The sequence below is a fragment of the Carassius gibelio genome, chromosome A1, assembly GCF_023724105.1.
Source record: "Carassius gibelio isolate Cgi1373 ecotype wild population from Czech Republic chromosome A1, carGib1.2-hapl.c, whole genome shotgun sequence".
Taxonomy (NCBI): domain Eukaryota; kingdom Metazoa; phylum Chordata; class Actinopteri; order Cypriniformes; family Cyprinidae; genus Carassius; species Carassius gibelio.
In genome coordinates, this window is record NC_068371.1 from 28,080,232 (window position 1) to 28,103,677 (window position 23,446).

At 37.5% G+C, this 23,446-nt stretch overlaps 1 protein-coding gene and 1 long non-coding RNA gene across 4 annotated transcripts; one reads left to right on the forward strand and one right to left on the reverse strand.

Moving 5' to 3' along the window:
* Positions 1-4,165: 4,165 nt before the first annotated feature.
* LOC127944923 (uncharacterized) lies at positions 4,166-7,860 on the forward strand. 3 transcript variants are annotated; one of them, XR_008150493.1, is made up of 4 exons: positions 4,166-4,284; positions 4,549-4,622; positions 5,307-5,363; positions 7,115-7,860. It is a non-coding gene; the product is annotated as an uncharacterized LOC127944923 (long non-coding RNA). The 3 variants fall into 3 exon arrangements; XR_008150489.1 differs by lacking the exon at positions 7,115-7,860 and adding an exon at positions 6,502-7,056 and having other exon boundaries at positions 4,549-4,717; XR_008150480.1 differs by lacking the exon at positions 4,166-4,284 and having other exon boundaries at positions 4,448-4,717.
* A 4,925-nt stretch (positions 7,861-12,785) lies between these two features.
* On the reverse strand, positions 12,786-13,821 carry LOC127945012 (PWWP domain-containing DNA repair factor 3A-like). The gene is made up of 3 exons (XM_052541543.1): positions 13,486-13,821; positions 13,186-13,274; positions 12,786-13,065 (listed from the first exon to the last, which is right to left on the reverse strand). Exons 1-3 carry the CDS (start codon positions 13,564-13,566, stop codon positions 12,975-12,977), a joined length of 261 nt encoding a protein of 86 aa, XP_052397503.1. The 5' UTR covers positions 13,567-13,821; the 3' UTR covers positions 12,786-12,974.
* Positions 13,822-23,446: the final 9,625 nt, after the last annotated feature.

Genomic DNA, 23,446 nt, shown 5'->3' on the forward strand with positions numbered 1-23,446 from the left:
TCCTGTAAGACCTGATAGAAAACATGTCTAATTTGTAAATAGTAAATGTAGAGTGCATCAGTAGAGGATCTTACAAATCGCATTAATCTCTTTAATAAGAATGTAAAATGATGTTATGCTCTGAGGATTAGCCGGCACTGTACTAGGATTTTCAACCCAGAATGCTTCTATAATTAAATCAGTCTGTAGGCATGGCTAGGATTTCCTCTAAACGTATGCAGGATGCTTCTGAAAGGATTTCTGGATAAGCTCTAGACTCTGCTCAAGGCCACTGTTCATTATGATGGATTGCTTTTGCACACTGTGCTTTGGCATGTTATGACATGTGATATGTTACAGTGGCGGCTCCTGTGACTTGATGATAAAACTGCGGCATTAATTAAAACTAATTTGTTTTGGATTCAAATGTGACTGGGCAAAAAACGTGACTCAAAAGTAAATACATCATAATAGTAAAATAAACAGTTGGACCTTTGTATCAGTTAGACATTTAACATTTAACCACAACCATTTTTAATGGGATGTAATTCACATTTATCTATATAAAGATTTAGACCAGATGCTTTGGAAAATGCTTGAAGTGTATTTAAAGCTACGGAGACTGGAGAGGAGTCAACACTGTATCATCAGCTAGTTGACTGATAATTAGTTCTGCATTTTCTATTGTGGTGCCTTTTAAACAGCTCCTTTTAATATCTAAATAAAAAAAAAAATGCACCGCAATTACAAACAAATAAGGAGACACTGGGCATCCATTCCTAACTCCAGAATTTAAAGAAAAAGATAATCTTGCTTAACTTAATTGAGCTGTCTGCATTTATTTAAAATTTTACAGAAGGTAGTACCAAAGCCAATTTCTTTAAGTGCTTTAAAATATAAAAATCATGTTCTAAAGTGTCAACAGCTTTATAACAGTCAAAAAAAAAAAAAAAAACTCAATTTATTATCAGACTTATCTAAAACGTCTCAGGTTACGAATGTAACCATGGTTCCCTGAGAGGGAACGAGACACTGCGTCCTCTTAGGGGACACTATGGGGAACACCTCATCATGACCCGTGTCTGAAGCTTACTTTGAAAAACGCCAACGTGTTGGCTGGCGACAGCCTCTGACGTCACTACCGGCGTGATTATAAATACGCGCCCATAGGACTTGTCACTTATCTTCTTTGTGAAGCTTGCGTCCTGAAGCAAGGCAGGGAGCTAGAGCACGCAGTGTCTCATTCCCTCTCAGGGAACCATGGTCACATTCGTAACCTGAGACGTTCCCTGTCAAGTGAACTTTAAACTGCGTCCTCTTAGGGGACACTATGGGGAACAGTATACCCATGCCGCCATGCTGAGGGGAGTGCAGTCCAGAATCATGGCAAACACTAAGTACCAACTCTACCATTGCACCGGGAGTCGCCCCTGGGACGGTTAGACGGCTGTCCATGACATTATCCCTTATGGCCAAAGGCCTAAGCTACATACCCAACTTACCTGCAGGGCCTTGGCCCGGGGTAGAGCTGGAGGCTTGGAATCACAAAAGATTCATTTAAAAGGATACGGCTAAGAACCTAGCATGTTCTTTACCAAGTCTTGCCTATCACACAGGGGCTACCGCTAGCTTTTGCAAAAACTTGCCGAAAGAGCTGTCCCAACAGTTCTCTAGTAGCAACACCCTGTTCTAGATAGGTATCAGAGGATACCTGGGTGGAGTGGCACTCAAGAAAGGGCAAAAGCAGCTGCGCGAAGCCCTCACCATATAGGATTTTAGAAAGAACGCAGAGTACTAGCGTGCGAACTTACCACAGTGTGGATTTCAGAAAGTGCGCAAAGACTTCATGTGCACACTTACCAAAGCATGGATTTACAAATACTGTTCTAAGGAGGGGCTCTCGTGGCACTCTGATAGAGCAGCTCATTGATGGAATGGCCCGGGAGCAGAGCAATTGGAGGAAGAAATGTATAGATGAAGCCTCGGCCACACCTGTACCATGGTGTCCAGCCCCAGTGGAGCTGGATGAGTCAGAGGAAGCCAGAGGGGATAGTGCGATGCTCTCTCGAGCCGCAAAACTGATCCACCCAAGTCTGGCCAACCTCTCCAACTCTGCTTCATCACCTTGGTGCGAAGGCGCCATTCCCGAGCCTCAGCCCCTGCCTAAGCAGGATGTCTGCTCTCACAGTGCGTCTCAAAAACAGTATGTACTACTGGAGCGCTCTGTTGAAAAAAACGAGAATTCAGTCTCCTATGAGAGGAGGACTCCGAGCTCAAAATAGCATGCTCATTGGTGACACCTTTTCCTTTGGAAAAGGGGAGCGCTGCTAAACTACCACGAGAATTGCCCACACAGCCCCTCATGTTGAGGGAAGCTGAAAGGCCCTCGCCTGTATCCAGGTCCTTCAGCATGTCAGCCTGGTAAGCCTGAAGCACTGCCATCATGTACAACGAAGCCACAGCCTGACCTGCTGCTGCGTATGATTTACCATTTAAGCAGGATGTATCCTGGAGGGGCTTAGATGGCAAAGAGGGAGATTTAAGAGAGGATGTTTCCCCCACAGAGAGATAGCTAGCCAGCGTCTCTTCTACAGGGGGCATCCTCTCATAGCCGTTTTCATGCATGCCCTCGATATTAGCATAACTCATATGCTGAAACTGATTGATGCATCTTCCATTCCTTTTCGACTATGGTCAGACAAATAATGCTCATCGAGGCGACCTTGCGACGTCACTTTTCTGGCACGCTTCCATGGCAAGTCTAATTTTGCCGTGGTGCGATCCATAACCTCTAACAGCTCCCCATACGCAGGACAGGAGGATTGAGAAGGCTCAGCTTCTTCGCCACTCTCAGATATCTCCTGCTCTTTCTGGGTAGAACCCAGCAGAGCACTAACTTCAGTATCAGAATGGGTTAATGACAACACATCTTCATCCTGAAGTTCACTCTCGTTTCCCACCGGAGAGTGTGAAAGGAAAAGTCCCTCTCTACCCTCCTCAGCGATATCCACCTGTGATCCCCACGAGCTCATTGTCCTCCATGCCTCAGCAACGGCGGTTCCTGAGCCGCAGGAACCATATGGCTGTCCCTCTTTCCTCGAAAATAGAGACAAATGAAAGCGGAGCTTTTTCACAGAAAAATGCTCGCAGTGCACGCAGATTGCCCCCCAAGGACATTGCGTGCGTGCTCTTCGCCCAAACAAGACCCGCAAAGACTGTGTGTGTCATCAGGTGTCAAATAACGCTGACACTGATGCACACACTGTTTAAATGCCTTGCTAGCGGATGCCATGATAACAATAATAGATCGCTCTTACAGTTTCGGTCGTTTCTCAGATGCACGCTTCAAACAAAACAGTCAAGGAAGACGAAGAAGATAAGTGACAGGTCCTACTGGCACGTATTTATAGTCGCGCCGGTAGTGACGTCAGAGGCTGTCACCGGCCAACACGTTGGCGTTTTTCAAAGTATGCTTCAGACACGGGTCACGACGAGGTGTTCCCCACAGTGTCCCCTAAGAGGACGCAGTATCTCGTTCCCTTGACAGGGAATCTCTAATATTAATCTTATGTTATTGGATAAGTGTCCATTTTGCTTAAAACCAGATTGTGTTCCATTAATGATAGAATATAATATCCCCTTTTAATCTTTTGTTCAATACTATAGCAATTATTTTATAATCATTGTATACTATTATTGAATAGCAATTAACTAATATGGTAGGGTTTTATTTGGCTTGGGCATTAAAGTTGGTATAAACCTTGGTATAAAGTAAATGTGGGGGAGGGGGGGGGGGGGGTAACGCTTTCCTTATAAACCAGTGGTCTCAAACGCAATTCCTGGAGGGCAAGACTCTGCAGAGTTTAGCTCCAATCAGCTCCAAATCACACCTGCTTGGAAGTTTCTAGTAATCCTGAAGACCTTGATTAGCTGGATCAGGTGTGTTTGATTAGGGTTGGAGCAAAACTGTGCAAAGCTGTGGCCCTCCAGGAATTGAGTTTGAGACCAATGCTCTAAACCAGTGATCCTCAAATCTGGCTCACGAGATCCACTTTCCTGCGAAGTTTAGCTCTAACCCTAATCAAACACGCATGAGTTTGCTAATCAGTGTCTTCAGGATCATTAGAAAATCACAGGCAGGTGTGTTTAAGTAGAGTCGGAGCTAAACTCTGCAGGAAACTGGATCTCGCAAGCCAGATTTGAGGATCACTGCTCTAAACACTTAAGAAATATTTTTATTAACCATAAGATAGAACTCTGCCATCATCAGCAAGCAGGAGACAGAGGATCAAGTGATGATCACAGGTGAGAAAATATGGCATAAAATCTTGCAACCTTGAGCAGATTAGCTCAAAGGGCTCAAACTCAATTCCTGGAGGGCCAAAGTCCTGCAGAGTTTTGTTCCAACCCTGCTCCAACACACATACCATGTAGTTTTCAAATAAGCCTGGAGGACTTGATTTGTTGGATCAGGTATGTTTAATTAGAGTTGAATCTCTGCAGGGCTCTCCAGGAACTGAGTTTGACACCCCTGACTTAACAGAATAGTCACTGTGGGTCTCTTTGCAGGTTGAGGAAGAGACAATATGCTGGGATGAAGGAAGACAACTGGAAAGGATTTGATGAACAGGTTGATAGAGCAGGTAAGTTGATGCACACTAGTGAACACCAATGCTGCAGTCAAATCCTCCTGGGAATCCCGTACTTGTGAGTTGACAAGTCAAAGTTACGACATCAGGTGGGTTCAAGACACGTTCATTGGCACAAGATGGTAGCGTACCCTTTAATAAAATTAAAAGAAAATACAGCACAGTTTAACTCCGCTTATGGATCGTGAAGAGCAAAGAATTTGCATAAGGCATTTTTATTATTTTTAATACTTTATGAAGCCACTTTAAGTGTGACTTTAAAAAATCTGGTATTGTTAGACCAGGATCACAGTGTTACTGGTTTTCAGCATCAACAAACACTAAAGAAAACTAAAAAAAAAAAAAAAAACATTGCAAAATCAAATTATTTCTCACCAATAGGTGAAGAAATTATATATATATATTTTTGTTATTCGTATTTAATTAACTTGCTGCATAGAACAAGAAAATGACCAATTTGAGTCTATAGGACAACTAAAATTTAATTTCCACAAAAACCTTAATCAACAGATGTTGCATCCATCAATTTCGTCTGTGTCTCACTGACACAGCCCCAACTCAGAAACTCTGGGATTAAAAAAAATAAGTCTCCCACTCATGATGACAACTTTGTGGTTCCATTCATGTGCTTTCAACTTGTAAATACAGTCTATCCAATATGTCTTGAATGTGTCACAGGACCAGACACTGAGGTGGGGAAGGTGGCTAAATACTGAGACTGATGAGTGCTGACAGGTGAAGTACATCAAAATTCTGATGAATGTGAACGAGTGGGTGGAAGTGAAGTATCTGGCAGTATTGCTGGTGTCTCTGTGACAGCCATTAGACCAGGGGTGCCCAAACTCGGTCCTGGATGGCTGGTGTCCTGCAGAGTTTAGCTCAAACTTGCCTAAATTTACCTGGCGGGGAGTTGCTAGTATGCCTGGTAAGAGCTTGATTAGCTGGTTCAGGTGTGTGTAATTGGGGTTGGATCTAAACTCTGCAGGACACCAGCAATCCAAGACCAAGTTTGGGCACCCCTGCATTAGACTGTCTGTCTGTACCAGGGATTCATTTGATTTTAAAGATTTAATTGCTTTGGGGGCATCACAAAAAACCTGATAAGTGTTACGTAATTTATTTATGGAAGATACAGTAATGAGAGAGAAAAAAAATCATGAGCATGTTGTTTGTGAAATTTATGTGTATAAATCTTTATAGAATTTGGAACAAAAATTGACAATTGCGTTGACAAATTTTGCATATTTTGCTAACTTCCAACTATTTCGCATATTTGTTCCCCCACCCAATAATTGCAAATGATAAAATCTGTTTTTTTGTGTGTTTTTTTTTTCTTCACATCCTTTATAAGCAATGAAATATTACATTTCCAATAAGAAGCAGTTCTATGCAAATTACCCGCATCTGAAAAAGGAATAATTAAAGAGATGCATTTGTGATCAGAAAGCAGTGATGGAATAGTGCCAGAAATTGTATTATTACTTAAATCACTAGAGATAAGCCACAAATATAAACGAGACTGGTTTGAAAGAGAATTATCGCTCCATGTAAACATTTTTGAGAAGGCTTAGTTTCTCTCCAACAGTCAACTAAAGAAAATCGTTGCATTAACATTTAAATAAAGATGTGAATTATCAGTTGACTTTGGAGGCCATTTGTTTAACATGCTATCCAAGGCCACATTGAAATCCACTCCAAAAAAAAAAAAAAAAAGATTTTGGTTAGTAACTTCAGTACATTTTTCTACTTGATCAATACGTTTTTTTTTTCTCTTTTTGTTGGTTAGAACCATAAATCTTAACAGTAATAGATGTTTCATTTAAAATTATTACAATGTAAATCTAACGGTCAATCTTTTGTTGTTTGGTGGCAGGAGACTTGCAAGGAGTGTCAGGAAGTGCATGGGATTTCTCCTCACATAACATAGTCTTTTTTTCCTTTTCTTTTCCTTTTTTATTTATTTATTTTTACTTATAACACCATAATCATGACATTATCTGTAACGGGACTTTGTTTCATTACCTGTATTCGCACCTGAATTCATCATTTCATTGATGAATGCTTTATAGACAAGGGCCAGTTTGATATTGAGAGATGGAGTGGTCCTAGCAATAAAATATCCCGGTCACGAGACTCTTTAGCTCCAAGTCCGACCATGGCATGCTTCCAAGGGCTCGGCTGTTTCCAGAGAGAAACATAAAGCTGTATCTTTCATTTATAAAACTAAAGAATCTTCAGAGATATGAAGGATGCAATAGTTCTGTATATGTATTTTCAGGTATTATATTAAATAATGAGGTCAGTTTTAAGGACATAACCTCTTGAGCAATCACAATCCCTGCTAAATGACAGAAAAGAACAAAACCGCTGGTGTTGCAAGGCTGTTTTAAAAAGTATTTCTTTTGGCCGAACCACTAACAAAAACTAAGTCTAATTTATCAAGATCAACAAACTGTGACAAAGACAATGCATTTTATTTTCCCTAGGTGGTCAGATGAAATTGCAGTAAGATTGATTGCTGATATAGAGAGGACTGTTAAAAATGTTTCTGTCAGTCTGGAGATCCTCACAGAACCAGTCAGTCCCATCAAGGTTTCAGCATCATCTATGCAATATCAATGAGCAGTTGAGCCCAAACTCCAGTTCTGCGTTGTGTTTTCTGTGGGCCTGGATTTCAGGATGTTTATTATCTTGGCCAATGCTGTCTCTGGAAAGGGAAGGAGGTTGTGCACTGGTGACATCTGAAGTATTTTCCCACAGCTGAGGATGGTTAAGTATTGTGGGGGGCTCCAGTATTACCAAGAATCTGCGTTGGAACTGGTAGTTTCAACAGATGGGTTCACACACTAGCGTGTGCTTGTACCCTCCCACGTAAACACCCGCATGCACACAGATAAATCTGGACAAACTATCTAGTGACTTCATCCTTTAAGTCATTTCTATCTCTCTCTAGACTGGTCTTTGTGTGGTTTGTCACTCCTCTTGCCCTTCAGTTTCCACATTACTCTTTGGAAGTCCAAATCTGAAAGAATTACTCCAGAATTTAGTTCACTGGGTAGGACTGGATTTTAATGATAACCTTTACTATCAGAGAGTAAAAATGCATAATCTCTTATGAGACAGTGCAACAATGCATGACGTTTTTAAGGTGTGGAGCCCAATTTTGACAGTAAGTTATAGTTAAAGAATTCCTTATTCTCAAATGAATGTTTAAAAAAATAACAACAGAGCCTCAAACACATTCATAAATGCATCCTTGAATAATCTTTTACTCGCAGTCCTTATGAGACTAATGTACAGTACAGTATTGAGATTGCAACAGATGCAAAAATGAACTGGGACCTACAATAACTGAACCAATAATAAAAAAGACAAACAAAACAACATTACAAAAACTTTAGCTAAAATTGAAATGAAAGCAGAAAATATAAACACAAAATCTATTTTAATATATTAAGAAAACTATAATAGTATATCAATGATACTAAAATAATACAGCCAGAACAAACACTATAATAATGTTACTTTTTATAAGGAAATGTTAATTGGTGTAGGAAGAATGTTGCTGGTAAATTTCTGAATAGACACCGAGCGGCAACCTCACGCTTTCTCTCGTGAAGCCAATGAGGAAGTGACAAAAACTGCAATTCATCGACTGGCCGCTTGAGGTTGGCTGCAAAAGGGAGTCAGTCCCATAGACTCCCCATGTTAAAATGCCCAACTTTACAGCAGACAAAAACATGTTTACAGCCTGGTTCAAAAAATGATTTTGGTCTACATTGCTAATTTTGCCCTTCATGACAACTGTGAGGGGGGTGAATTTTTTTAAAACTCATCCATTTAAATTATATTAAGACTTAAAGTTCTGCATAATTAAGGGCGTGGCCACATGAGTGACAGATGGATTGCCGCTGCTGACAATGCCGTCTTGCTAGGTGGGCGTGGCTTCAGCAATCAGTTCCCGCCTTTTAGCCCATTTTCGATTATCTGGGAGAGTTACGCGATGACGCGCTGCCAAGATGGCGATGGCCTGCTCTGCACACTTTGCGCTTCAAAACCACTATTGAGGAGTCTATGGGTGAGGTCACGGACATTACGTCCATATTTTTTTACAGTCCATGATAGACACAGAAGGAAGAAAGGAATGAATGAATGAATAAATACAATAAGCTTTTTTTCAATGGTGAAGCATGTTACTGCTCTATATGACTGTCTGTAATAAGCTATTAAACCGCTTATAGGGCCCTATCATACACACGACGCAATGCTACGCAAGACCCAGCGCAAGTGTGCTTGCTAGTTTCAGTCCAGCAACATGTTGTTTAATTAGCAAATGCATTTGCACCATAAAAAAGAGGTGTGTTCAGGCGCATTGCTGGCGAATTGCCATTATAGGCCATGTCTACAGTGGCCGAGAGAGCGCAACATGCTGCAAATTTACTCACGATCGCTATTTGCTGCAAAACATTATCAATGCAATAAAGAAAAATATATAAAAGTTTAATGTTTTAAACATTAAAGTGCAAAATAACTATAAAGACAAGTATGTATCACTTTACAATAAGACCTCATTAGTTAACCTTAGTTAATGCATTAACATTCAACGCAAGGCATAGCAAGGCAAGGCAAGTTTATTTATGTAGCACATTTTGTACACAATGGTTATTCAAAGTGCTTTACATAAAAGAAAGTAAAAGAAAATCATGAAGAAAAAAATCTCAAAAATAAAAAAAGCAATTCAAGAACTTGAAAAATGAAAACGATTTAAAAATTGACTTAAAATGAATTTAAGACAGTTTAAACATATGAAATGATTTTTACATAAAACACAGTGCTATACGTAAAATATAGTGTAATCAGTTCGGACATCACATAGTGCTCATTCAATAAATGCACAGCTAAAAAATGAGCAATAGCTACATTTGCTATAGAAGTTATTAATCTTTGTTAAAAAAAATACAAGTCTTAGTTCATGTTAGCTTATTAAATAACACAGTTGCAACTTTCAATTTTAACAATGTTATTAAATATTGGAATACCTACGTAAGATTAATGAATGTTCAGAATAAATTTCATTGGCAGTTTATGTTAACTAATGAAGCCATAATGTAAAGTGTGAATGTACAATAAAGGATCAAAACGCATTCAAACAATATCTAGGGCATTTGTAGCCCAGATAAAAAAAAAAAAAATGTTTGAAGATAAATAGCCTATTAAGTCTAAATATTTCAGTAGTAGGCTCTGTAATAAACACCATAGGGAATACAAAAATCTGAATGGGTATTTAAAATGACTGAAATATGGTTTAGTGAGTAGCAGCTGCTTTATTTACAGGGTTTACAGGGTAAGGGCTGCATTTTAGCGGCATCTGCTGTCAGAGAGTGAATGTGCTTTCATTCAGCGTCTCTCACATGTTCCTCCATGTGCTTCTCATGTGTGCTTGTTTACATCAGAGCGCATGTGCTCTTTCAAGCAGCATACAGCAGTGTTGTGCATTTTGAGCAGCTGATGGGAATAATATTCTTAAAATGCATTCCAAATTCTAAATAATTTGTAATGAATATTTATTCACCGTATTTAGAAGTGCCCACAATAACAATATTGTGCATATTAATCACTGCAATATATCACATTACCGAATACCAGCACATGTCTACTGTGTAGGCTACATAAATATAAAAATGTAATTATGGATAGTCATTGCGTGTATTAGAATTAGGCTACCTATTTGGAATTCAGCCTGTAATTTACTTATGATGAATGGAATTAGCTAATTAATTAATTGTGCCAATACACACACATATAGCCTATATTAACTGACTCATCATGAAGAGTTTTGGTGGATTCCTGCTTGTCCCGTAGATAATCTGCTCGCGTGCTTTAACTTCACGCATGAGCAGATCGGTTTTTACGCTTGAGAAGCGTTCAGCTTTTCCGCCAAAAAATCCCGCATTGGCGCGGGCGCATCTCACTCTTAAAGGGAATGGGAGATGACACTCTGGTTAATTTATTGAATGTTACGCCCATTACTCATTAAGAAAATAGGGACAACCCTTTCCAAAAATGTGCCCCGGCGCTCGGACCGTTTTTTCCATCTTTAAAATAGCAAAAGTTGATTTGGACAAGCCCTGAGTGCAGCTGCGCCGTGCGCTTTACACTTTGCATTTAGATCATTAAAATAGGTCCCATAGACTTCTTAACAGGAATAAAACAATAAACATGAAGCACAAATGATTAATGAAACAACTAAATAAAAAACTACATTAACAAATGAACATAAATTGTAAATTAAAAAATAAAATCTATTTTTTTTTTTAATCTATTTTAAACAGTTAAAATTAAATACACAAAAATAGCATTTAACATCTCTTTTGTGTATTGTAAATTTTGTATTTTGTATATTGTAAATGTTGATGGAAAACATACCCTCACTTGACATTTATGAAAAAAAAATATTTATGAACTTTGCATTGCCTTTTGAACAGCAACATTCCTTTGCCTATAATATTTCAAAATTATGGGAAACAGGAAAATATCTGCAAGGATACATTAGAATACCAGTGACTAGGAGCAGGATTTCATATTAGAATAGCGTTAGCACATTAATTTCTGAGCCTTGCACGTAACAGTCAAGGCAAGACAGCTAAATCTAGATGAATAGTTTTCAAAGAGTTGTGCAGAGAGTTTGCTTTAGTATGCTCCGAGGACTGGCTAAGACCTGATGTCTCTTCAAAGAACACTCATTCCTTTTCTTGGCCAGATCGCTGGATGCAGACAGAGTGGTTCAGGACCTGGACTTACAGAGTGTCCCAGGTTGGGAATACTTTCTCTGGATCTGTTGAGCATTTTTTCCAGACTCTGATAAGCAGAAACAGAGACATAAGGAAATTATGCACATTCGCATGCGTTCTTTCTGTACTGTATATATTCCATGAACTACTGGCAGTAGTTTTGTCATTAAAAAATATAAAATTACGTCACTATAATATACTGAACCTTTCTTTATTGCAGTTAATATAAAAGCATATCAAAGTCTTCTTGTGGTACTGTGGGATTTCTTCTATAGTGTTATTTGTAGGATTGTTTATTTGTTCTGTGTAACAAGGTGAACAGAGTCAATTAGGATCAAGATACACATCTGAAGGATCATGCAGGGATCGAGTAAAATTGAATTAGCTTTTGAATTTGAGAAGTTATTACAAGAAGCTAGCTGTCTTAGTCTTAATGTTTTTTTTTTTTTTATTCCAGGTCAAACAAATACTATAGTTGCTTTTGCTAAAACTTGGTCGAACCATAAGCTATGAAGGTATTTTTGATTCAAATTAACTGAGCACCTGTGGCAGTGCGATTTGTAGTTGTAGAGAAAAGCCACACATGTGTATCAGTAAATTTGAAGTCACAGAGTGAAATGTTTTAAGAGTTGTAAACCTGTAGCCTTTTTTTCTCTCCCACAAACACAACACAACAGTTACACCTTCTCAAATTCTTCATTGCAGGTGCACAAATCCTATTCTACAAATCACACATTTAGAAACTCGTACGCTCACATTTTTGAAACAATTGCTGCAGTGAATGTGGTGCAAAACGCATTTACACACCCGCATCAAGAAATGTGCAGTCGTGGAGAAATGTTGAACATCCGCAAATCAGTACATGAATTCATCAAATGAGAGTTGCACACTTGTAGAATATTTTCTCAGAATGTCTTGTATATTTTTCTAACACAAACACAAAGTACATAACTACAGCTTCTTGAATCTGCTGCGATGAAGCTCAAACACTGTTTTTCCCCTTTAAGCGACAAGTTTCGCGCTCTCCCTTTTGCACCGAGATATTTGGTTCAAAAGTGATTTGTGCATCTGTAGAGGTAGTGGGCGGGACTGTTTAGAGATTACAGAATTTCAGCCAATCAGAAGAGCTACTGAGCCAGTAGATATACGCCCCAAGCAGTTTTACGCCCCTGTTGTTCCTCATGCGTCCAGTAGGGGGAGGCTGCAGACCTATGACCTACTGTAAAATGTATTATTTATATATATTTATAAACAGTTTTTATATACAGAGATTGACTGATATATGATGTTGTGAATTTATATTAAGTTATATTTAGATATTAACCATATTCAGGCCATTAGACATACAGTACTGTGTAATCATATGGATCCTAAATGAAATATTTGCTTTACAATTCACAATTGCTCGTTATACAGCAACAGAACATGTTCTACATAGCATTTTATGAAGACCAACAAAATTTAACAATTTTCTAAAGTTCCAAGGGTCATTTAAAAGAAAGACAATATTGTTGTTCACAAAAAAAATTTATTAACACCATGACTTGGTTATTTCTTAACAGCATGACTCCTGTAGATGACTCTCCAATGGTTTGCCACTCTTCTTTAATTGTTTCTTTATCCTGCGGTCAAAGTGATCCCACTCACTGATAAAAATAAATAAAAAAGCAAAAGTTGCATAGTGGTAGAAAACAATGGTTATTTATAAATAATGGCAGGATGTCATGTTTCAATTTTTTTTTTCCTTTATAGGATCCTTACAGTACCTTGCGTCAATGACAGGTCCTCGAAGGAATTTCTCCTCAGCCTCCAAGATGGACACATCTTTCACAACAGCAAGAGCACAGATGATGGACTACCAGAGAAAGATTTATCACAGCCCAAATAAGCCAAGCATCATTTTGCTTTTTTTTTTTTTTTACAACAAAATCCAAAGTTCCTTTTCTATATTAAGCACAAAACTATTATTTTATAGAAATTATCTAACATTATGGATAAACTATTTGACATTAAAAACAATGTGAATATGACACCATGCAGAGCACAACTAACACACAAGACCATACCTCTGGAAAAGGGACATCCATAATGAATCTGATCTGGTCACTGTGGGTGTGTGTAGGTGTGCCATCCAAAATTGAAGTCATCTGAGTGTAGATAACATCAATTCGCTCCTGATCTTCAATGAACAAAATTGATGGAACACTTGGAAAAAGTGTCAAGTCACTTTGATTGTTTTTTTTTTTTTTTTTTTTTTTTTTTTTTGTCCATTGATGATAGACTGTGGTTAGTTAAGTTTGAGTCAGACAGAACATCTGACTCAATCAAGTACTTTTGCCTCTCGAAATAAACTGATCCATCTTTTGAATTGATATCGCTATTCTTTCTTATTTAATTGATCAATCTTTTATGAATAATACATGTTGCATCATTACACAATACAATCAACAACAAGTACTTTAGCAGATTATATAACATACCTCATCCGTATAGCTTCAAGAAGGTCTGCTGCTATCATTCATATAGATATGGTCTGCTGTTCTTATAAATGACTGGGCTCATATACTAATATACTGCCTCCCCCTACTGGACGCATGAGGAACAACAGGGGCGTAAAACTGCTTGGGGCGTATATCTACTGGCTCAGTAGCTCTTCTGATTGGCTGAAATTCTGTAATCTCTAAACAGCCCCGCCCACTACCTCTACAGATGCACAAATCACTTTTGAACCAAATATCTCGGTGCAAAAGGGAGAGCGCGAAACTTGTCGCTTAAAGGGGAAAAACAGTGTTTGAGCTTCATCGCAGCAGATTCAAGAAGCTGTAGTTATGTACTTTGTGTTTGTGTTAGAAAAATATACAAGACATTCTGAGAAAATATTCTACAAGTGTGCAACTCTCATTTGATGAATTCACGTACTGATTTGCGGATGTTCAACATTTCTCCACGACTTCACATTTCTTGATGCGGGTGTGTAAATGCGTTTTGCACCACATTCACTGCAGCAATTGTTTCAAAAATGTGAGCGTACGAGTTTCTAAATGTGTGATTTGTAGAATAGGATTTGTGCACCTGCAATGAAGAATTTGAGAAGGTGTAACTGTTGTGTTTTGTTTGTGGGAGAGAAAAAAAGGCTACAGGTTTGCAACTCTTAAAACATTTCACTCTGTGACTTCAAATTTACTGATACACATGTGTGGCTTTTCTCTACAACTACAAATCGCACTGCCACAGGTGCTCAGTTAATTTGAATCAAAAATACCTTCATAATAAGCTATCTTTAGTGGAAAGAAAAAAAAGATGATGAAAAGTTTAGTATGTGATGTATGAAGAGATGTGCAAGAGTAAGTGATATTAAGTCCAATACTATGTAAAGATTTCATTTGGCTATGATGTAACATGCGGAAATGGACTTCAGTCTGTTAGATGCAATACAGAGATGGGGTTCAACTTGATATCCTAGAGTGGACACAAACAAATATGTGGATGGTAAACACTGGAATGTTTCATTAATGTGGCTCAAAAGTAATAAATCAACAATTACAAAAGTCATTGGCCTGGACACAAATATTTGAGGTCAATCATCACAGGGCCACAATTACTGGACTTGATATTTGGATTATTAGAGTTTATTGTAAAATGAATTTAACTGGGTATGTGAGTCTGACGCAAACATTAGAGAGACTGGAACTACTTGTCACAGATTTGGGGTCAATATGACATAAATTGTGTCATAAATTTATATTGCTGCACATATATTATTTTTTTTAAATGTATACATGCATTTGTGCACATTATTATAATACAATAAAAATAATATATAGATTAATATATATTTTTTTTGTGTGTGTGTGTGAAAAATATATAAATACAATATATTAATAAATATTGTCTAAAAGTCCTTATCAAAGTTAAAGTGATTTAAATAAAAAAGGAGAGCTTTACTGTTGCATGAATTCCAGCTTGATGCTTAATTTTTAATGTGAAGGAGTGTGAGTTAAGATAAAAGTAGCTATTGATTTTGTTTTTTGACAACTGTTTTACGATAGAAATGTTAGTTTATATATATATATATATATATATATATATATAGTCACAGGACGAGCACAAGACAGACACAGTGGGCGTGGCGTCAGGCCTCGGAGAGGCTTTTATTAAAAGAAATCATAAAATAACACAGGGAATAAAAGTGGCCAAAGGGGGAAAGTGTCCAAAATAACAGGGAATCGGGTGTCCTCGTCGTGCTGCGCGGTTTGTGTAGGTCGGGCAGTGTTCATCGAGGAAGGGTCCAGGCAAGGGGCGGAGTCCGGCGGCCGCACGCGCTCCCCTCCTCGGTCCGGGGCGCGAGGGGCGGCGGCTTCTCCTAGCGGCCGCGTCTCTCTCGTTGGCCGCGGCGCTGGTAGGGGATGGACGGCCCGGCATCCTGGCCCGTCGGCCGTGTATACGGGTGCGGTTCCCATCCGGGTCGCGGGTCCGGCAGCTCACGTCTTGGTGGCGCGGGAGTCCCTCAACGCACCCTTCCTGGACCCACGAGGACACCAGTGTGCATGCACGGGGAAGAGACCGGTCTCCTGAGGAGAGGCGCGTTGGGCTTTTAAACAGCGGCGGTAATGAGGCTCCACTTCCTTCAGGTGTGCCCCATCACACGCCGCCAGCCCTGACTCGTCCAGCGCCCCTCCTCTCACACACCCACTCCAGTCGGGAGCCTGGTGAAGGGCGGCGATTTAGGACGGGGTGCCGGTGATAATCAGGGAGGAGGCAGCTGACTCGTCACAATATATATATATGTATATATATATATGTATATGTATATATATATATGTATATATATGTATATATATATATGTATATATATATATATATATATATATATATATATATATATATATATATATATTTATTTATTTATAATATATAATAATAATATTTATAATATATAATAATAATATTTATAATAATATTTTTTTTTTCTAACAATAATATTCACTAATGCAAAATACTTCTAGTTTACTTTTAGCTTCTAGATTCTAGTTAATCCTGTTTGTCTTTGTTAAAAATTAAAAGGACCCCTTAAAAAATAATAATGGATACAGTCTGGAACGTACAAACACAGACAATCAGAGTGATACAAACAATGAAAAAAGAAAAAAAATTGATTACAAATATCTGTTGTATAAATGTTCTAAACCAGGGGTGTCAAACTCAATCTAAAACTCAGGAGCCCCGCAGAGTTTTGTTTCTTCCCTACTCCAACACACATACCATGGCTGCATCCGAAAACATAGGCGGCTGACTTTACAGGCAGCATTTTTGCACGAAGGCAAAATCATAAAACTTCTGAGGCAGCATAACGGCTTAGTGATCTACAACAAAATATACGTGATAGCTAAATTATTATTATTTAATTACTATAATACTGATTTCTCGCTAGAACTAACATCAAAAGTGGAAAAAGTTAGTCAGAAATCTACATTTACACACAAGCTGAACACCAAACGCAACTTTCAGACGTCATCTTCTTTTCAGCTCTACCATCACGGAAAAAAACACACAGGATTGTGGGATATCAAAGGCAGCGAAGGATACATCTATTGCTGCCTTCAAAATTCGATCAGAAGAAGGTACCTCCGGAGATGGGAAGTAAAGCAGAATTTGGATTCGGACATGCCTTGATGTCCTCCTGCCTTGGAATGCTGCCTCCGAAAGCATCATTTTGGAGTTTTCAGATGCAGCCCATGTCGTTTTCAAATAAGCCTGAAGCGCTTGATTAGTTGGATCAGGTGTGTTTAATTAGGGTTGGATCTTAACTCTGCAGGGCTCCGGCCCTCCAGGAATTGAGTTTGACATTCCTGTTCTAGACCGTTATCCAGACACTTAAAAATGTGGCAGTGGAAACATTTGATAGGAAGAACACAGAGGGACTGTCTCAATGGTCATCATCCTCAATGAGTTCTTTCAAAAGTTCAATCCTGAGCATACGACTCGTCCAGAACGAAAGATTCATAAATGACTAATGCCGCTCAGAGGACATCAGTGCCTCTCAGAGGATATTATGATTCAAAAGAAATTTACTAAAAGAGCAGCGAGGGGCTGTCCAAGACCTTTTGTGGAGAGAAACTCATTTGAATCTGCCACAGAGCCAAAGAACTGAAACATTTCAACACAACAATTACAGAAAGACTATCTGCACGTCTCCGTGTGCAAGTGGGAATTGGATCAGGTGCTGGAGTCTGTCTTTGTGTCTCAGGCATGTGTCCAAATGATTTATGAGATGCACAGCAGAGACGACGTATGTGCGGCAAGGACCATAAAGTAAATGCTCTGACAGTCTCTGTCTTTACACAGTGCAAAGAGGAAGAAAACTTGAAGAAGGACCCTGAGCTGAGAGTCGAAACCTGGAGACTTGACTCACCCACTCACCAAAATAAAAGCCCACTCTGAATGTATTCATAGCGGCCAGAACCTGTAATTATTTTGTCCCACAAGACACACCAGCATGACTGCAGCAACCACGTCTAATTATAAGACATAATCATTATGCCCTGCGATCACTGATTCGACATGAATTGGTCAAAGTGGAGGCTTATTTATGTGGAGGTCGTGTTGACCTTTTGATATGGCTAATAGCAATTTAGAAATAATATTTTTTATACACAGTTTTTTTTATTTATCCACATCTTGCCGTTTCCATACAGTGTCTTTATGCGATGGAATCATATGTTGATTTCCATCCATTACTATCCATTACTTTTACTTTTACATGAACCTGCTTATGACCATGACCGGAAGCGATGACTTGTACTTAAAATGTTTAAATATTAGTGTTTTTCTTAGAAAACATTGATTCGTCAACTGCATGGGGTCTTTCGAATTTTGGGCATGTTTGCTTTGCATGGTTTTAAACCGTCAGCTTTGAAGCTTCTGTACACTTGCATTACTGTTTTTGGACTTACAGAGATGGATTCTTTCTCTAGAAATCTTTGTTCATATGAAGTTATATACATCTGGGAAGCATGGGGGTGAGTAAATGATGAGAATACAGTCTGTATTCTTTATCCTTTAACATGTCAAGGGTATTGATGATAATTTGCAAGGCTCCAAAAGAGCCATTATAGGCATTAAAAACCTTGTTCAGTGAATTTACAATGCAAAAATGTCTCTAAAAGGCACTCTGAAATGAATTTGAATTGGCTTACATAATATAAACAAATCGATGTATTTACTTTTTTGCATTTTTTAACCATACTTTTAAGATTCATCTACAAAAAGCACCATTATGGACAACTACATTTAAATAAATGCAGTAAGGAAAGTGCTTTATCCAACACACTGCCACAGTCTCTTAGAGTGATGTCAGCGTCTACACAAACAAGTGCTTTGTATCCCCCCTGAACTCTTCCCCCAGCCACATGAAAGAGCACTTTATTTTTTAAGGTAAAATTACACAAAATAGACGGCAACAAATATAAGCGCATGGATTTGATTGCATGCTTCTAAAACATGTTTTGAACTTGTAGCTGGAACTGAAGACAATAGTTCTTTTGCTAAAGCTGTGGAGCTGTTGAGATGTGGATGAAACTGGCACTGTGAATTATACAGTGAATTGTCACACGGTGAATAGATGGGATACATGCAGTGGTGAGTAAAACCCCTGAATTTACTCTCAATTTAATGAGAACTCTCAACCTAAATTTTTTGTATATTTATAGAAAATGATTAAACCATTTTTTACATTTGATGATTCTGACAATGCACATTTAAATGACATTTGTCAGAGACCAGTACAAAGTCTGCTACAGGTCAGAATATACATATGCAATATACTTTTTTTTTTTCTTTTCTTCTTCAGGTCACTTCAGAAATCTGATTATTATTGCCTTAATCCCTTGATGAACTAAAGCAAGGTTTAAATATCTCTAATCAATATATTTGAGGGGAGAACAAGATGAATTTCAGCTTATAAAAAGCAAATCATTGCATTGTTTAAAGTTTCTGCCAACTTTTGGGGAGTTTATCCAATGTACTTTACTTAGAAATAACCACAGTAATCTTATCCCAATCTCATTTCTAAAAAAATGTCATTATATAAAAGTTAGCTGGCTGGGTCATGGTTTGAGAACAGACAGAAATCAGACAGACAATAGCAGACCTAATGTTTTCCATTTTAACCTGAGAGGCGTCTGGCGTGTCTGATTGTTGCTTTCATTTTTTTTTTTTTTTTTTTTTTTTTTTTTTTAATGCTTTTTTTTAATGCTAACAATGAGATCCGTACTTCCTACTTCAGTACAGGACTTGAAGTAAGTAATTTTTACAGTAAGGCATGCCCAATTGTGGCTTTAATGTGTGAAATAATGTGAAAGCACCACTGGAATTTGGTTTGGTAGCATGCAGGACAGTCTCAAGCCAGTTCGAGCCCAACTGATAGTGTTTCCATATCTGCGGTGTGAATAAATGCTTCTGGAATGCAGCAGTCTGTATCATCACCAGCAGCTAATATTCAGCTTTCACACCTCAGCTCACAGTTAAAAGGATTAGGAAGCTCAGGGGCAGTAAAAGCCCATCTCACTCTCTCCTATAAATGGCATCATCTCATATATCACACCATCTGAGTCCTGGCATGTGCAGCATGTGCTTTTTTTCTGGTCTCCCTCTCTCTGAAAATAGTTTTGGCCTTAAATTTTGGTCTTATGTGTTAGATCACAAAGCCAAAACACACAACATCTCAAATGAAGAAATCAATGCACACACACAAGAAACACACTCATTTGATGTATATGCATGTATTTTATTATTTTACTGCCGAATGTTTTACCAGAAAATAATACTTCAGTCAGCCTTGCATTTAACTCAATGTGTTTTATTCGTATGTAATTCGATTCAACATTTCACAAACGTTGTGTGCTATGTACACAAGCCACCAAGAACTGTGCACTACCACCAAGTACTATGTCAATGACTCTTGCAGATGATATGCAAATGAACAAACTCTGCATGCTTCAGGGGTGCTCCAACAGTCTCTTCACTTTTTTTGCAAGGCTCTAAAGCTAAAAGACTTCTTAAAATAGTCAGAATAGCTTTTTTTATTAGCATTTATTTGTTTGTGTATGTGTTTGTGAGTCAGGTTATGCCTATATTGCTTGATAAACATAGAAAATAATGTATTAATACAAAATGTAAAAAATACATAACATTTGTTTGAGAGATCAATTTAAGGTCAGGAGATATAAAAGAACATTAGTTTAGCATTAAAAAAAACAAATTAATTTAATTAAATAATCTAGATTTATTGTTGTGCAATGAAACATATATTTCATGTTTTTTGCATGTTTGGATCTTATGTTTATTATACTGTATTTGTGTCATGCAATGCATGGTTTGATACATAAAATACCTTATTAATTAAAAATAGACTACTGAAATGAACTGAATTCAGGTCAGCTCTAGTCCAAATGATGCATATAGTTCCTTGCAGCAGACTGATGGAAACTGATTGTAACTGAGCACTCTGAAATGTATAATTAATTCAGGTCTAAATTCTTATCTCTGTGATTGATTGGAACACGTCTGACCTTTCTAAACTGAGTACAGCAGAACTTCTGGAGAACTGCTGTTACTGCCCTTGGCATTATTTAATAAAAGGGAAATATCTGTAGTCAACAGACCTTGCAGATTATTAATGAAATACTCAGACAGACACAAAACAAAAGAGACTTTCACCTGCAACCCGCAAAAAAAAAAAAAAAAAAAAAAAAAAAAAAAAATATATATATATATATATATATATATATATATATATATATATATATATATATATATATATATTCCTCACAGAACACACTCAATTACCTACAGACAGCTTGAATATCAATGTTTTATTCTTATACATAAGAGAGAGGTAAGATATATTTCCCAACATCTTAGAGGCATTAATGGTGGCAAATAGAGCACAAACAGTCTTTTTCTCCAACCTTGAACTGTGTTCAAAGTGATAGATTTGAAAGGCACAATATGTCCAGCCAAATTCACACAAAAGCACACAGTGTTTTCAGCTGATGACTGCATCTGTTGCTCTTTGTTGTATGTATGTATTTATGTACATATAGTCATGGGCAAAAATATCAGCCCCCTTGGTAAACATGATCAAAGGAGGCTGTGAAAAATAATCTGCATTGTTAATCCTTTTGATCTTTTATTTGAAAAAAGCATAAAAATCTAACCTTTTATTGGATAATAAGAATTTAAATTGGGGGGAAACATTATGAAATAAATGGGGGTTTTTTTGTTTGTTTTTTTTTCTCAAATATACGTTAGACACAATTATTGGCACCCCTACAAATTCTTATGAATAAAATATCTCTGAAGTATATTCCCATTCATATTCACAATTTTGAGCACTCCAGGGTGATTATGAACATGAAATTATACATCCAAGACTTCCTGATTCACATAAATATAAATAGGAGGAAAAACAAAGCCTAAATGCCCTAAATCATCATAGAATATATTTCTGATGTGTAGCAATAGATAATTGAGCTTCACAAATTAGTGATGTTGCTTTGAGAAAATTCCCATTTCCACCATCAGGGCAATAATTAAGGATTTCCAATCAACAGAAAATGTTACGAAACTGCCTGAAAGAGGTCGTGTGTCGATATCGTCCTAATGCACAGTGAGAAGGAGAGTTTGACCAAAGACTCTCCAAGGACCAGAGCTGGAGAACTGAAGAAAATAGTTGAGTCTTAGAGTCAGAAAACCTTTAAAAAAATTGTCAAACATCACCTACATCACCACATGTTGTTTAGGAGGGTGTCAGGAATTTTTTTTCTAGCTCATCCAAATAAAAAAATAGAAAAGTGACTGACTCTGTTAGAAATCTTATAATGGACCATGTTTGGATCATCCAACCGTACAATAATCCAAACACAAACCTCAAAATCAAAAGGATTAACAATGCAGATTAATTTTCACAGCCTCCTTTGATCATATTTACCATATACCATTGATCATATATATATATATATATATATATATATATATATATATATATATATATATATATATATATATATATATATATGAGTTGTTGTTGTTTTTTTTTCGAAACACATGAGTTATTCAATCTGTCTCATGTCAAGGGTGTTTCTTTTTCTTTTCTTTTTTTTTCCAGGCACTTTGGATTGTTTGGAGTTTTCCTGATCGATTCTAAAGTTGTTTAAAAAGGAAAATCTGTAAGCTGATGTACGTGATGCTGAAAATCTTACAAAGGATTATGAATTTTCATTATCTCTAGTCATTATAAAGAACAATTTGCATGAATTCAGTTTGTTTGCTTCAAGGATGAATCATGGCGCATCCCGATTCTCCTACTTATAATATGCCCTGAAAATATCTACTCTTTTTGTGAAGTAAAGACGTTTCACTGTATAGCAGAAAGGTAGGCGAGGTTTGGGACTTCATCATAATTGTGTCTTTAATGGACCACTCTGTCACTTAGATATGTGCATCCTGTCACCATATAAACTGCCTGTCACATCTTGTCAAAGTTATATCCTCCATGTATCATTTAATTTCCTATCCTATTGGAGAGAAATAATGTAGCATATCATTCTGCCAGTCATGGCTCGTTAAAGCCAAGAACTTTCCTTGTGTGTTTGCAATTGATAGATTTAAAAGTTAATGATCAAGTGTATGATTATAAAAGTTCACAGTTGTTGCAGATGAAATGTAATATAAATATAATATAATTCGGATAAAATCAAATATTTTCTCTTCAGGTTAGATATCTATCATTTAATCACATTCTCGTCCAAAGAGCAATGGGTTGTGGACAATACTAGCAGTTAAGCTACGGTCACACTAGACTTTGTGCACACAAAATTTCTACGGCTACTGCAATGGTTGTAATATGACATCACTCTGTATTTTTATTTTTTTAATTTTTTTATTATTAATTCTACATATTAAAATTGTCTTAAATATTCAATCTACTTTACTTTACTGTAGTTTGCATTCTTTTAATTCAGCTTA

Coding starts and splice junctions, on each gene's coding strand:
- LOC127945012 (XM_052541543.1), bottom strand. CDS start 13,566: ATGACTTCAATTTTGGATGGCACACCTACACACACCCACAGTGACCAG. Junction 13,275..13,485: donor TGGATGTCCCTTTTCCAGAG/GTATGGTCTTGT, acceptor TTTCTCTGGTAG/TCCATCATCTGTGCTCTTGC. Junction 13,066..13,185: donor GGACCTGTCATTGACGCAAG/GTACTGTAAGGA, acceptor TATTTTTATCAG/TGAGTGGGATCACTTTGACC.